At 39.1% G+C, this 14,670-nt stretch overlaps 1 protein-coding gene across 2 annotated transcripts in view; it reads left to right on the forward strand.

Annotated features, from left to right (window-relative positions):
- The window catches only part of LPIN2 (lipin 2), a 41,777-nt gene extending 31,599 nt beyond the window's left edge, over positions 1–10,178 (forward strand). For both annotated transcript variants that reach the window (XM_033063624.1, XM_033063618.2), the window contains exons 10-20: positions 386–479; positions 824–893; positions 994–1,083; positions 2,938–3,020; positions 4,135–4,279; positions 4,991–5,139; positions 5,616–5,702; positions 7,053–7,205; positions 8,230–8,344; positions 9,010–9,113; positions 9,424–10,178. In XM_033063624.1, coding sequence (XP_032919515.1) covers positions 386–479; positions 824–893; positions 994–1,083; positions 2,938–3,020; positions 4,135–4,279; positions 4,991–5,139; positions 5,616–5,702; positions 7,053–7,205; positions 8,230–8,344; positions 9,010–9,113; positions 9,424–9,568 — 1,235 coding nt within the window. In that variant the 3' untranslated portion in view covers positions 9,569–10,178. The remainder of the gene's footprint in view (positions 1–385; positions 480–823; positions 894–993; positions 1,084–2,937; positions 3,021–4,134; positions 4,280–4,990; positions 5,140–5,615; positions 5,703–7,052; positions 7,206–8,229; positions 8,345–9,009; positions 9,114–9,423) is intronic.
- The last annotated feature ends 4,492 nt before the right edge of the window (positions 10,179–14,670 follow it).

The following is a 14,670-nucleotide window of genomic DNA, read 5'->3' on the forward strand; positions in this document are numbered from 1 at the left end:
AAGCTTTTATCATGCTTCCCCCTCTTCTTCTAGTGCAGTATGTAGGCCCCGTCCCCACCATCATAATTTTTGAAAAAACCTTGCCTAGACAGGCATGGCTTTCTTATTCCAGCCTTTGAACTGATTTACTTCCTCCTTATCCTTCCTGTTCTAATTTCTTAATGCTCTTTACTGTGACTGTTGAAGTGGTCCAAGGCTTTTTCTGTAACGGTGGAGGCAGTCACAGGAACCTTGACAGGTAAGTCTCAATTAGCACATCTTCAGTGATGCTGCAAGGTCAGCAGAGACTCTGAAATGACAGAAAGAGTTTCCTTAGATGTAAACTAATCAGACATCTTGGGATTTTATATTACTACTTTCTAATTAGTATCTCTTTCTATTGCAGAAAAATTCATGGAACATATTATTACTTATCATGAATTTGCTGAAAACCCTGGACTCATAGACAATCCTAATTTAGTAATACGGATTTATAACAGGTAAATTCTTTGTATCATGTAATTAAGTAATAGAAAATCTCATTTCAAATCTACTCTCTGAAGTGAGCATACTTCTCAGCTTCCATTGCAGTTTGTGTGTGAATCTGTTTGAAACCAAGATTTGCATTAAATTTAACTTTAGCTTAAGTGAGATTATTTCCTGTAATTTTCACTGATGTTGAATTGTGTATAATAAAATGATTCTGCTTGCAGAAGGTATTAGTGTTAGTTGTTGGCAGCAAATATGTATTTTCATCAACACAAGGGCAAGTTTTCTATTCTGATACTTACTGATCTGTAGACAGATTATGTAATATTCTTACCAATAACATGTTTTAAAACAGGTATTATAACTGGGCATTGGCTGCTCCTATGATTCTGAGTTTGCAGGTGTTTCAGAAGAGTTTGCCTAAGGTAAAGAGATAAATGCATACTTTCTTTGAAAATGTTGCATGTAGTAACACCTGATTATCTCTGTTTTTCTATACTAATTAAAAACTACCTAATTTTTCAGGCTACTGTTGAGTCTTGGGTCAAAGAAAAGATGCCAAAGAAGTCTGGAAGGTGGTGGTTCTGGCGCAAGAAAGAAAGCATGACTAAGCAGGTGTCTGAGACCTCTTGTGATTTTTTTTTTTCTATTAGGTGTTAAAAGATAAAAAATTCTTATTTATCAGAAGTACCTCAAAACACTGCTCATATAGCTCTGTGTCACTGATGGCAGGCTGATGGTAGCATCTGTTTATTTAGCCTTGAATACTGCATAATTAGTTAGTGCTATTAGTTGCATCAGCAAAATTTTTTGTATCTACCTTAAAATTCTTCTGATCCATAAGTAGTTACCAGAGCTATTCTTCAGTCACTGCAGTATGTTTTACGAATATACAGTAGTTTCACGAATACAAGCCGCACGGATTATAAGCCGCACCCCCGGTGCCTCGACAATGTTGCTGTCTTTGTCAATAGATAAGCCGCACCCCGAATATTAGCCGCACTTTCGTTCGTCGCGAGAATCCGTGCGCAGCTTTCACAAATTGGCCAATTAGTAACAGGATCGCGGCATAGCGGGCTTTACTGGCTCGGGGCGGGGCCAGGAAGGCTTGGCCCGCTCATGGTTGCCGACGGGGCCGGGTGGCCCAGCTCAGCGCCACGGCTCGGCGGGGCTGGCCGGGTGGTGCTGCCGCCGCCGCTGGGCTCGCTGGCCCCCCTCTCCCGTCAGCACCGCCCCGCTGCCGCGTTCGCTCGCCCGGCTGGCAGGGCTGCCGCCGCCGGGCTCGCCACCCGCCCCGCTGCCGCTTTCGCTCGCCCCGCTGCCGCTTTCGCTCGCCCCGCTGCCGCTTTCGCTCGCCCCGCTGCCGCTTTCGCTCGCCCCGCTGCCGCTTTCGCTCGCCCCGCTGCTGCTTTCGCTCGCCCTGCGCCGCGCCCGCGCCGCGCCCGCGCCGCGCCCGCGCCGCGCCCGCCCCGCCCCGCTTTCGCGAGCGCCGCTTTCGCGAGCGCCGCTTTCGCGAGCGCCGCTTTCGCTCGCCCCGCCGGCAGGGCTGCCGCCGCCGCCACCAGGCTCGCCGGCCGCCCCCTCCCGTCTGCACCGCCGCCGCGTTTCCTCGCCCTGGCCGGCACTGCAGGCCCCCGCACCGCCGGGCTCCCCCACGCTGCTGGCCCCGATTATGCTGGGCTTCCCCCGCTGCCAGGCAGCCCCACCCGCCGGCCTTCCTGCTTCTGCCATGCTCCCCTGCACTGCTAGCCCCAGTTCTCCCGGGCTCCCCCGCCCTGCTGGCTCAGGCTCTGCCGCCCTGCCTGCCCCGCCCTGCTGGCTCAGGCTCTGCCGCCCGCCCCCCACACTGCTGGCCCCGCCTCTGCCAGGCTTTCCCACCTCTGCCGGGGCCGGCCGGGCTCCAGCTTGGCTTGGGGCTGCCGCGGGCTCTCACTTCCGTGTTGGCAGCTTTTAGAATTTTGTTAATAGATTAGCCGCCCCGGAATATTAGCCGCACTTCCGGGTTTCCACCAAAATTTTGGTCAAATTGGTGCGGCTTGTATTCGTGAAATTACTGTACACACAAATGAATTAAGGAGGTGCTGCACTGCATAATAGTTAAGCTGAGACACCTCATTTTAGACTAAATTAAGCTTTCTAAACCTTGGGCCCTAAACTTACTTCCCCACAAAAAAGTGATTTATAAGCTTAAAGGTTGACAGCTCTTTTTAATGCTAAAATAATCATGTTCCCAGTTTCTGACACACACAGTTTTGCTTCCTGAAATAAGAAAAAGCTTTAATATGAAATTTCTTCATAAGCATCCCTTTGTTAAATAATTTTTAGAAATTATTATGTTGAATGGTGATTCTGAGACTTAATATAGTTTATTTTATGTACTACTTTGGTAACTGTTTTTAACTTTGATTTGTTTAAATTGTTTAAAATGCCTAAAATGTCAATATGTTCTTTATCATCATGTTGCTTTAGATCCCAGAGGCAAAAGAGGGGAAAACTGAGACGCAAAGTGCAAATGAACTGCCAGCAACTATAAAAGAGCAAGTTAATAGTAGGTGTGTTCCTGTCTGAAGACTTATCTGTGGACTGGATAGTGCCTTTTTTCCTTTTTTTCCCCATTTTTCTTATGAAGAATTCAGTAGTAATGTACTGTGGGAAGAAATATTTTCCTGTAAAATACTGCAGAGGGACCAGATGTGTATAGCAAACGATTCAACAAAATAATGTGGCAGCAAACATTGTAGGAACTACAAATATACTACAGTTATTTCCTAAATGCTGTAGTGTTTATTTCCTAAATCATAACAGAACTGACAGAACAAACACATACATGGTATCCTTTATCAATAGGCCACTGCTCTGTAAATATAGTGATACTGTTTGATACACTTTGTAATACTTTTTTTTTCTTTTGTGAAGGCCTAATATTGTATTAATAATTTAAACCATGTGGAATCTTTTGTAACATTAAATAATTGAAACAATAAAGTAGTGTTAATCACAGTGCACATGTTGCCCAAGTTGTGGTAGACAGCTATCAGTGCTTAGCACAAAACTCTCCCATTATAGGGTGTTCATTATGCATATGCATATTCTTGCATGATTTTGCAAAAGTACTTGTAAATGTTGGTGTCTTAAAGATTTAAAGAACTAAATATATTGTGATTTAATACTTCAGAGAAACTAAATGCTGCTTTTAATCTTGAAATCTCTAATGAGCAGGAAAGTAAGTCTGTGAATAACCTTAAAAGGTGAGCTACTGCACTTATACCCACAGTTTAAATGCCATAGTAACTGAGGCAGCTTTTTTAAAAACAAAGCACAGCTTTGTGTGTCATTCAGTGTCCCTTTTCATCTGCAGTTTACCTTATTCATCAACACAGTATTAGTGACCACCTGACACTGTCTTTACTAAACCCATTATGTGTAGAACCAGCTGGGAATAGTCATATTTAGAGCTCCACCAGTACTGACATTCCAAGTCTTAGTTGCTTACTGGCATGTACTGGCTTTGTCTGGGCATTCACTCGACCGTGGGCTTCCTTAATCTGTGCTATCAGGTAGCAGCAAATCCTCAGCATAAGCAGAAATTACTCTGGCATAAGCCTCTTACTCGGTTAAAGAAGTGTTTTATGTAGCTTACGTTTATTCTGGTTGATGTCGTGTTAGGCCTCCAGAGGATGATTCTTCTAGTGATGAAGCATCGCAGGAGGTAAAGGAATCCCTGAAAATGGATTCTGCCCCAGCAGAGCATCCACCCCATGGGAACGTTACATCTTATAAGAAGTCACTTAGATTGTCTTCGGACCAAATAGTAAGTGACATGCCTGTCTTGTGTCTAGGATGCTTCATAATCCTAAAAAAAATTCTTTAAAAAGAAATTTAATGTGTATTCCTGTGCAAGGGTAGGCAGCTGCAGGGAGTTTCTGATAAATTTTTTCTCTGTTGTGTTTTTTTTAAAAATCTGTTTGGATTAAGAAACAGTAATTTTCTATGACGTTCCATAATCAAACTTCTGTATTAAGAGGTTACCAGAAAAGTGGCATTGTTTGCTTCTGCAGTTTGGATATCCTGGGATCTTCACATCTGTGTAACAGCATACATTTAAATTGGTGTGCAGTTTATTCACTGTGGTCCAATTTACAAGTTAGTTCTGCTACTGTCTAAATATATGATTTTCATCAGGGAAGAATTTTGAGGAAGGCATCCATTAAGTAGAAAATGCTGTTGTATCCAAACTGGGAGTTCAGTTTGATAGTGCTGGGAGTAGCAAGGATTAAAGTGGCACAGAGTGAAATATCTGCTACTGTAGGAGATGCGGACATACACATGTACCCAGGCTGCAACAGACTTGCACAGCAAAACCATTGTGCTGGTGTTAAACCATGGCTCACTTTTGGATGAGTTAATTGAAATAAACAAGGAAGGCATATGAGCCATTTTGTGCAGCTTGTTTATGATTCTAGAACATGAAAATTTTAGAGGGAGGGCAACTTAACATTTTTCAATTATTTGTATTCTACAGGCAAAGTTGAAGCTCAGAGATGGCCCCAATGATGTTGTGTTTAGTATTACAACCCAGTATCAAGGGACTTGCCGTTGTGCAGGAACAATATACCTCTGGAACTGGAATGATAAAATCATAATATCAGACATTGATGGAACAATAACCAAGTAAATATCTTGGGGATTTTCCTTTGTTTTTTGTTTTTTTGGGTTTTTTTAAAATCTTGTTTTATTGATTCTATCCTGCTTTTCAAAACAAGGTAAAGAAACTTTATTTAAGACAACTATCAAAGGATGTTCATTAATAATGTTGCTTTGGTTTTAATTTGTACTTGCCTTTGAAGCAAACTAGAAAATGTATTTTAAAAGAATAATGCCAAGATGATAGCATTTACCATGTAATTGTTCCCTCTTCAGGGAACTTCTCCAGGTTTTGCAGCCACAAGTTAACTTGGAAATTGACTTGTATTGTATGACCCCACTAATTGTTCTGTTTGGAATACTTGGTAATTCTCTTTTTAAATAGTTAGGACCTTCTGCAGAAAGATTTCTGTAAATATTCTTTGCGAATTATATTTTCATTAGTGGTTGTCTTTTACAAAACTCATATACCACGTGTCAGGTACCTTTGATTCTTCTTTTAGGTCTGATGCTTTGGGACATATCCTCCCTCAGTTTGGCAAGGACTGGACTCATCAAGGCATTGCAAAACTCTATCATTCCATAAATGAGTGAGTAGGCAATCTATGAAACAATTAGGATTTTCTGGAATATGGGAATTAATGTATAGGTAATTGGGTAGTTGTTAAAAATTGCGCAGTTCATTAAAATGTACTGGTCACAATGCTGGGAAATGAGCAAGTTTTGTCATGCACAAATGAAACCAAGTTCTTTCCACAGGTGTATACTTTTACAGGAATGCAAGCCACCAGTTTTACTAGTTCCCTTCTCAGACATTTTGTTCTGCATTTTAGCTTTTAAAAACTTTTGTCATATTTTCATGAACACAAAAGAAAGCAATGATAGAAATAATTTCTCAGACATGCATGTCTGTTTTCCACCAACTCAGGTTTGTCACTAAGCCTTTCAGATATATCATTTTGCATAAATTTTGGACTAAATGGTGTCCTTCTAATGCATAAGTGTTTTCTGGTTTAATGGGTTTGCTTCCAAAGCCAGGCACATGCTCCATAGATTTGGTTTTATGTTCTGGAACAACATTTTTCAAAAACACAGTGATGCCAGAAATAAAACTTGCTAACTGAGGATGATCAACAGTTAGAAACTTCAAAATTAAAATAATCAACTTTTATCTTTTCTTTTTTAGTAGTCTTTCTTTCCATAAAATTATTTGGGGTCTTAGAATCTATTGTTGGCCTTCACGTGGCCCCTTGTGATTCATGGGAGATGACATGAATGTTGCTGTTTAGTTGGGTTTTGTTTGGGTGGCTTGGGGTAGGTTTTTTTGTTTATTCAGTGCATAACAGAAGAGCAGGTTTGGAATTATTTGCCAAATTGAATCAAGTCTTTGAAAATGCACATAAACACTCAAGCCTTTTGTGCATGCAGTAACTGTATACAAATCTGTGTAACAGATGATCATACAAAGTCTGCAGGAAGAATTTAGGGGCTTAATGAATGCTTGTTGTTCGTTACCCATCGTTCCCTCTGCACTGCAAATTCTGCCAACAACCTGGAAAAGACAGATCTGGCACCCATTATTTTGTGATGCAGATAATTTAAATAATTGCTGTCATCCTACAGCTGGGCTGAAAGAAGCTGAATAAAACCAATGTGGCACTTATTTAAACACAGTCTAGTTCATCTAATTGTGTCCTCCGAGTTTATCATCCCTATTCTGTTTGCACTTCCTGTTTCTCAGTTTGATTGTCATGTATTTAAACTACTACATGCCTTGCAGATTCTTCTTACAATAGAAAAGTCTTTTCCTTGTGTGTGTGCAGAGCTCTGCAGCAGTTCAGTACTAAACTGGTGACTCTGGACATTGCTATAACTGTGTACTTACCTTTCCAAAGAAACTTCAGCAGGAATATGAACTAAGTTGGTAATTTATTTTCTAGAAATGGCTACAAGTTCCTGTACTGTTCCGCCCGTGCCATTGGGATGGCAGATATCACCAGAGGATACCTGCACTGGGTGAATGACAAAGGAACAATTCTGCCCAGGGGCCCTCTCATGTTGTCCCCCAGCAGTTTGTTTTCTGCCTTTCATAGGTAAGCATGTGGGATTTCTTGTATCAGTTCCCTCCCCATTTCAGAGAAAGAGTAGATTAAAAATACTTGGCATTGCAACTGTAATGAAACGTTCCACTCTGGACTATATTTGCTGCTAAGACTTGATGTCCCTCTAGTGATCATTTAAAATCTATTTTGTCTGTTTCTATTTTGCATACTTCTGTTCCTGTGAGCATGTTAGAAGTGGCTACAAAACACAAGAATTCAGTCCAAGAGGAACTCATTTTCCGTTCTCTTTAGTCATCTAGTCCATGACTGATGACTCTTAGGGTCTGTTTATATCAGTACGGTTTTGTATTTTTCAAGCATATCTTCAGGGTTTGCAGTGCAGTACTATTGCTCAAGGTAGAGAGAAAAGAAAAAAAAAACCTGGCAAGTATAGACTGTCATGTGAAATGATCTTGTGGTGTTGGGATTGCTTCATATACAGCTACTTAAAAGAAAGTATGGAGTTTAGGTATGGTTCAACTCAACTGATCTTTTGGACCAACCGTAGTCTACCTGTTCTTCATGGGAGAAGCTAATAATGGAGAAGTGTTTGGGGTGGGTTGGTTGATTGCTTGTGGGGTTTTTTTTTAATGTTTGTTAGGGCTTTTTTTTGTTTTGTCACAGATGGAATTGACAGCAACTTCAGTTAGTCATAGGCCTTAGGCACTTTTGTCAGAGACAGGAGCTGTAACAAGCACACTTAAGTGTACTTGATGAGATCTTCTGATTCAGATAGTCAGCTACAAAAAAGCGGTTCACAGCTGGGTCTTCCATTCACATTTATACTTAGCCTGTGCACAGTATTCTCTTGGTTTTTTTTACTGTAGGTGTTGAAAAAGAGGGAATGTTTGATTATTTCTTGTATTGTTCTTGGAGAACTACTTAGTGCTGTCTATTAAATTACCAGTGCTAGCAACAGGAAGCAATAAGACTATAAATACCAGATAAATGGGGAAAGGAGAATACCTTCTATCAAATCATAATTTAGAATTTGACTGTTGAAATTTTATTTTAGGGAAGTCATCGAAAAGAAGCCTGAGAAGTTTAAAATTGAATGTTTGAATGATATCAAGAATTTGTTTGCTCCCAGTAAACAACCTTTCTATGCTGCTTTTGGAAACAGACCCAATGTAAGTGCCCCTTTCTAACTGAAGGGTTAAAATGCATCTACTTGAGAAGCAAAGCAAAAAGACTTCTTTTTTGTGTTTATGAAAATTTGAGTATGGAAATGGGACACTGCTACTTTTATGGTTTTGATCAGAAAAGCTACATTCAGATACTTTGAATAAAAATTGCTAAAACTGCTTATATGAGAAAGGTTGCAAAGATGCATTAGTATTCTCAGAATTTTATTAAATATGTGCTACCTTTCCAAATTGTTTTAAAGTATTGTTGAGTGCTTTGTGACCTAAGGGCATTAATTCAGTGCTTTACAGTCTTGAATCCCTTTTCTGGGTGTACGGTTCCTGTATTTTCTCTGCAACTCAGTGCTTCTGTAACTGAATGAGAGAAAGGGGGAGTACTGTAAGAATATTGTCACAGGGGGTGGTGTTGTGTGATGTGCACTTTGTGTTTGTGGTCCTAGGCTTGGGCACAGGCATTAAGTGTTCAGGGGCAGGGGTGTGCATGTGTATGTTTTGGGGATGGGTTTTTTTACTGTTGTTCAGGGACTTTTTTTTTTAATGGGCAGTTTTACTGTAACCTTTTGGATCAGCTTTTCTCATTCTTTTGATAAATTGCTTGTTATCACATTAAGGAAATACTGAAGCATGTACTTATGTTGGTGCTTTTGCAGGATGTATATGCCTACATGCAAGTGGGAGTTCCAGACTGCAGAATATTTACTGTAAATCCAAAGGGTGAACTGATTCAAGAACAGACTAAGGGAAACAAATCTTCGTAAGACCATTTTTGTTATTTCAGCTAAAGAAAGTGTTTAGAAATGGGTTTATAAAATAATTGTATTTGTGACTGTGATCTCCTTTTACATATGACTTGGGCAAAACCTTATTTGCCGGGCACTTACAGCTTTCTATACTTGACTGAAACTTTTCAGAATGAAAATTGGCAAAATAAAATTGAAAATTGCTGCTGTGCTAGTGGGCCTTTTTGTTTGACTAGAACTTTCTGGACTAGACTTCTAAAGCTGCTTTTGGCTACAACTGAACAGTAGACTGTTAAATAATTCTTTCTTCTTCTTTAATTACAGGTATTACAGACTAAGTGAGCTTGTGGAATATGTGTTCCCATTGATTAATAAAGAACAGAATTCTGCATTTCCGTGCCCAGAGTTCAGTTCTTTTTGCTACTGGAGAGAGCCTCTTCCTGACCTTAACATGGATGACCTGGCGTGAAAAGGACTTTTCACCAGGAGATGGAATTTCATATTGAGCTACTCAACTTCAGTTTAAATGTGAAGAACTTTCTTAATGAGGATGCTAATTTATATATTGGTACCGTAAGTCTTACTAAAGAAATCACTTTAATTTCATTGGTTCAAAACAAAGAAAATGCAAAGCTACTGTCTGGTTTTTTTTGTGGGAGGGTGTGCAGATTTTTGTGTTTGTTTGTTTATTGCTTGTTATTATATACCTGTTCTAAGGCACTTGAGATTGGCCTGTCATTGATGGTCATGGTACCCAAGTGCTTCAGGGCAACTAAATGCTGAGGTAAAATATGACTTTGCATTTTCATCAATACAAACCTTATTGTAACCATAGATTATTCTTTTTAAGTTGTCTTAAAGATATTTTCTAAAACTAAGCCAAAAAGTGTATGGAAACTGCCAAATAGAATGTCAGATCTATCAGTGAAGAGCATGGTTTAATGTTCAGATGGGCATTTAGGCCATTTTTGAAAGGAGCCAGAGTGTAAGACCACTGTGCTCTTTCTCAGCTAGAATACAGAAAATGTACAGACCTTACTAGCCTGACAGATTCTGAAGACATAAAATTACTCTCTAAATGTAAATATGCCTTTTGTTACATATATAAGACTGGGCTTGTACAAATCACGCTCAAACTAACTCTGCTTATTACTTTTTTTTTTTTTTACAACAATGTTTAAACAATTTCATGAGCTTGTTAAAATGAAAGTTGTCTTCAGACACTTGTATGGCTTTTGTTGTTTTCAGGCTGTGCTGTGTCATTGTAAATTTTCATCAAGAAAAATCTTGGAACATTTCTGTAAGATTTGGGGAACTGGCATTTTTATTTCCTTTTTCAGCACAGAGATAATGTGTATGTGTGTGTATGCTGTGTAGGCCAGTAAAATGTATGTATAGATTATATTCAGGGAATTGTAATACTAAAAAAAATTATGTATTTAATTTTTTAATGTCTACTGCAGGTCTTTCTGGAGTTCTGTATTGCAGGTTTTCAGTAGCTGGAAGAAAATGCAACTCAGTAGTGAGGTTCCAGCTGTGAGAATGGTTAAATGCTGCAGAGCAGAATAAAACCTTTTTTTTCCTTTTTTTTCTTTTTTTTTTTTTTTTTTCTTTTTTTTTAAGTTTTGGATTATTCACAAACATCATGCTGGTCATTCCTCATTCCTTAGGCTCCAGTCAGTTAGAGCCTGAACAAATTACATTCCAGTTCTGGTGTTTATCAGCTATAAAAGCAGCTAATTGTTCTTTCTCCAAAAGTACTTGAAGGCAAAGGTGGCTGCTTTTTAAATTGAATTAGTGCGTTTAACTTCTTTTGGACAAAACTATGGTGAGACTGTATCATTACACCAGCCCAAAGGGCTTAAAGACTACAGTCATTTAAACATCATTTAAACACCAGATCACTCGGTTTTCCTACCTGCAAAAGCATACATTCAGAGGGTTTTTTACCCCTCCAGGAGTATTTTTTCTCCATTGTCAGACTGTCTTTACCCACAGTTCTGATGTAACACCAGCTAACTCTGGACAATTGGTGAACTGCTTCTGGGGGAGCATTTTTAAATCACTATACAAAAAAAATCACTTTTTTCCCCCATTATAAAATTCTAGTGTATTCCTATATTTATAAAACACTGGATAAAGAGTGGAGGCAAGCAAAATCAACCTGGAATCTCTTTCAGAGCAGGAGAAGGAGAGTGGGATAAAAAGAAGATACTTAGCTGTCACGGTGTGTTATGCATGTCAGTGAATTGAAAGGCATCCTCATTTTTTGTACTGTGAGAAGAATAATTTCTGTGGTTCTTGGTCACCAATCTACTCAGTTTAAGTAGATTTCAGAAGATTCAACTCAAAGGATATTTTACTGCTTTTTTTCTTGCTTTTTGTTTTAATGTTGAAAGCTTGCTAACATCATTCCTTGTATTTTTTTTCCTTATTTTTATCTTTTATCCCATAGATTTAATTAGAAACTTAAATTTTCATGATCACCAAGTGCTTTGAATATCAATGTGATTTGAGCTTTTAAGTCACTTAAATACTTTAAAATTAATAAGTAAGAATCCAACATAATGAAATATTTTAATTACAAGATTAAATATTCTATCTAAATACTCTATTTTGCATAAAGAGAGTGAAGCAGCCTTTCCTAAAACAGTCTTTTTTTGGGATGTCAAAATTTGTTTTACCATGCTTAAGTCTACTCTCGGTAGCCCTGGTATTACACAGCTTTTCTAGAAATAAAAGCACTTCAAGAAACCATGATGAGTTCCCAAATGGGACAGATTGTTACCATGGTTTGGCTATGTCTTATATGGTTAATACTCTTCTTTTGCTTGTTTGTTTGTTTGTTTTCCTTCAATTCCCTTCAATTTTTCAGTCTGTCATAGAGATAAGCTGTGGATTTCAAGGTGGGGACTTGAGTAAATGAGAAGCATGGAAAAATAGTATCAGGTATATCTCCAAATACACGTACTTTCAGCTGGTATGAAAATGGGTGTTGTGTGAGTTGTGTTGAGAGCTCCTCATTCTGCTAACAAGTCACTTTGCAATGTAGGAGTGTCCAAAAGGTTGCTTAATTTAAAAATTTGATATGTTTTTTCCTCTGTGACAGCTACAGCTTGATATTTGTTTTTTGATAAAAGTAAATGTTGTTGAGCCTTTCTGATATGAGTAGGGCAGGGGGTTTGGTTTTTCTAATTCTGGCTTGTATTTGAAGCTTTTCAGATTGTTTGTTAACCCTGTTTAGGGACAGAATATGGGGCCTGTCGTTGCATACCTGTGTTCTTGGGGCTGCTGGGCACTTTACTGACTCTAGAGCAGACATCTCGTTGCTATCAAACTGTGGGCTTGTGCTGCAATATCCAAGTGGTGGGGGGTAAATGAGAATTATGCATTAGCCTGTCCTTTGTTACCTTAGTGGAGAGAAGTGGCCTGAAACTAACGTTCGAGAACAAGTTGTGCTATATACTGGTGTAAAATTAGCGCAAGCTACATCATTCTTTCTGTGAAAGAGGAACTTATGTGTGCCTGGATGTGGGCACACACACACCCCTGTTAAGACTGTGTTGTTGAAGATGCAGATCCTCTTAGCGTTGGAACCCCTCAAAGGCTGAGTCAATGACACCTGTCTGGGAGTAAATAAGGAGCATTGCAATTCAAAACTTGTTAGTGACTTGGACATTACCCATTTCTATAATGATTTAAAGGGTGTGCATTTCTGGATTTAATTTTTTTTATTTTTTATTTACTGTACCAAGCATGTTTGTACTTCAAAAGATTGGGCTTTCATTCCCAACAGTATACAAGTGCATGTGGAATCCTGGCTCATGTCTTCTTAACTTTGTCATCAGTATATGCCTTCCAAAACCCATTTTTTTTTCTTTTCAACTGGAAAATTTTAACACTTGTGTCAACTCCATTATGGAACTTCTGAAGCAAACTCTGAATCCATTTATGGTAAACACAAAAGAGATGAGATTTCATGTTAATATTTCATGCAAGTCTTCTAGAAAATGCTGTCATATGAATGAGTTGTTTCAATGACTGTAATGCAAATTCCTAATGAAGCATCACAGAGAATTTGAGATGCCTTTAAAGTGTCACTTTTGCCTGAAGAAATTGTAGTTTCCAGAGTTAAAATTTGCTAAATAAAAAGGAATTGTTTGGGACTTTTTTACAGTGTTAATTACTTCCAGGTGAAAGTTAAAATGTTGGTTTAATTTGAGGGTGAGAAAACTCTCTTCAGTCATTTGTTTAATTTTTAACTTGAAGATGTGGAATACTTGATTGTTAAGCAACACAATCACTAATAAGATAGTATGTTTAAAATGTCAAATCTGTGATCATACCAATACTGTGGTTTTTGTTAAGACTGTCTTGGGTACAGCAACCCACACTTCAGTGCAATGTTTATTGGTGTTTGGAACAATGTTATCACAATAAAAACAGACTTAAAGTGAAATTTCTCTTTACTTTGTGTTTGGTAATTCCTTTATTGTACTGCTGAATGACTAAACGTGAAGCTATTAAAATTGTGTTCATGTTTAACATAGAATTCAAGTTGGTCTTTTCAGGACTACATTACATTTGCTTTCCTTCATGCTTGATTTACTTTTTTTCAGTATATTTATACAGCTGATAAAAAATTGCTGTCATCAAGCTTAACTTCTGTGCCAGTACCAATACTGGGTTAGAGCTATAATGAAAAGCAAATATGCATTTGGTATTATAAAATATCAGGTAACAGAGGCATGACTTGGAAATGTACAAGCTACCTTGGAGAAAATGTTGTAACTGCATTTTGAGCTCTTGTAAATCTGCCCTAATTTGGAGTTTTATCCTATTTCCATCAAAGTTAACTTCCCTTTCAGGGCAAAGAGTATTGTCTTCCACAGCAGTTGCTACATGGTTTGAGGCAAATATTGTGAGGCTGGCTTGGAAAAGGGGCCTCAAGCTTTTAGGAGGAATTGATTTTCCTGGTCTCCTGCTGCTCTTGGTAAATGCAGCCACCTAGCAGCCATAGAAAACCTGACTGTTCAATCAATTATGATGGATCTGCATTAAAAGGTCAGTGATGCTGTGCCTTTTGGTCCTTCTGTGGTGGCACTGGTGTTACTGCTGGCATTTTATCACCTCCTGTGTTCCTGCCAGATTTCCCCCATGACTGCTGCCATGCTGCAGTCATTCCTCACACCACAGTCTGCTCACTGCCCATCTTTCACGCCTGGGTCCCACTGCATCCTTGGTGCTGCAGTGAGTGATTCTGCCGGTGCAAGCAATAAAGGGTGGTGTGTCCTATGTATGCCACATGTTTGGATCTGTTGCAAAAACTTTCCTGAGGTGGCATTGTTTCTTCTGTGTCCATCTTACTCTAATGCACTCGTACTAGGGTGGTCTTGTTCTTGGTGGATGGATTTTTGTCTTGGAGTGACTGGCTTCAGTCAGTGATTCAGAACAGAATCACTGTTTCCAGGAACAGACACGTTCTTTGTGCAGGACATTGTGCCTGAAGTTATGTCATGGAGTTGGTGCACTGAGGTCCTGCAGCCCTGCACCATTGTGATGGGAGGTATG

The sequence above is a fragment of the Catharus ustulatus genome, chromosome 1, assembly GCF_009819885.2.
Source record: "Catharus ustulatus isolate bCatUst1 chromosome 1, bCatUst1.pri.v2, whole genome shotgun sequence".
Taxonomy (NCBI): Eukaryota; Metazoa; Chordata; class Aves; order Passeriformes; family Turdidae; genus Catharus; species Catharus ustulatus.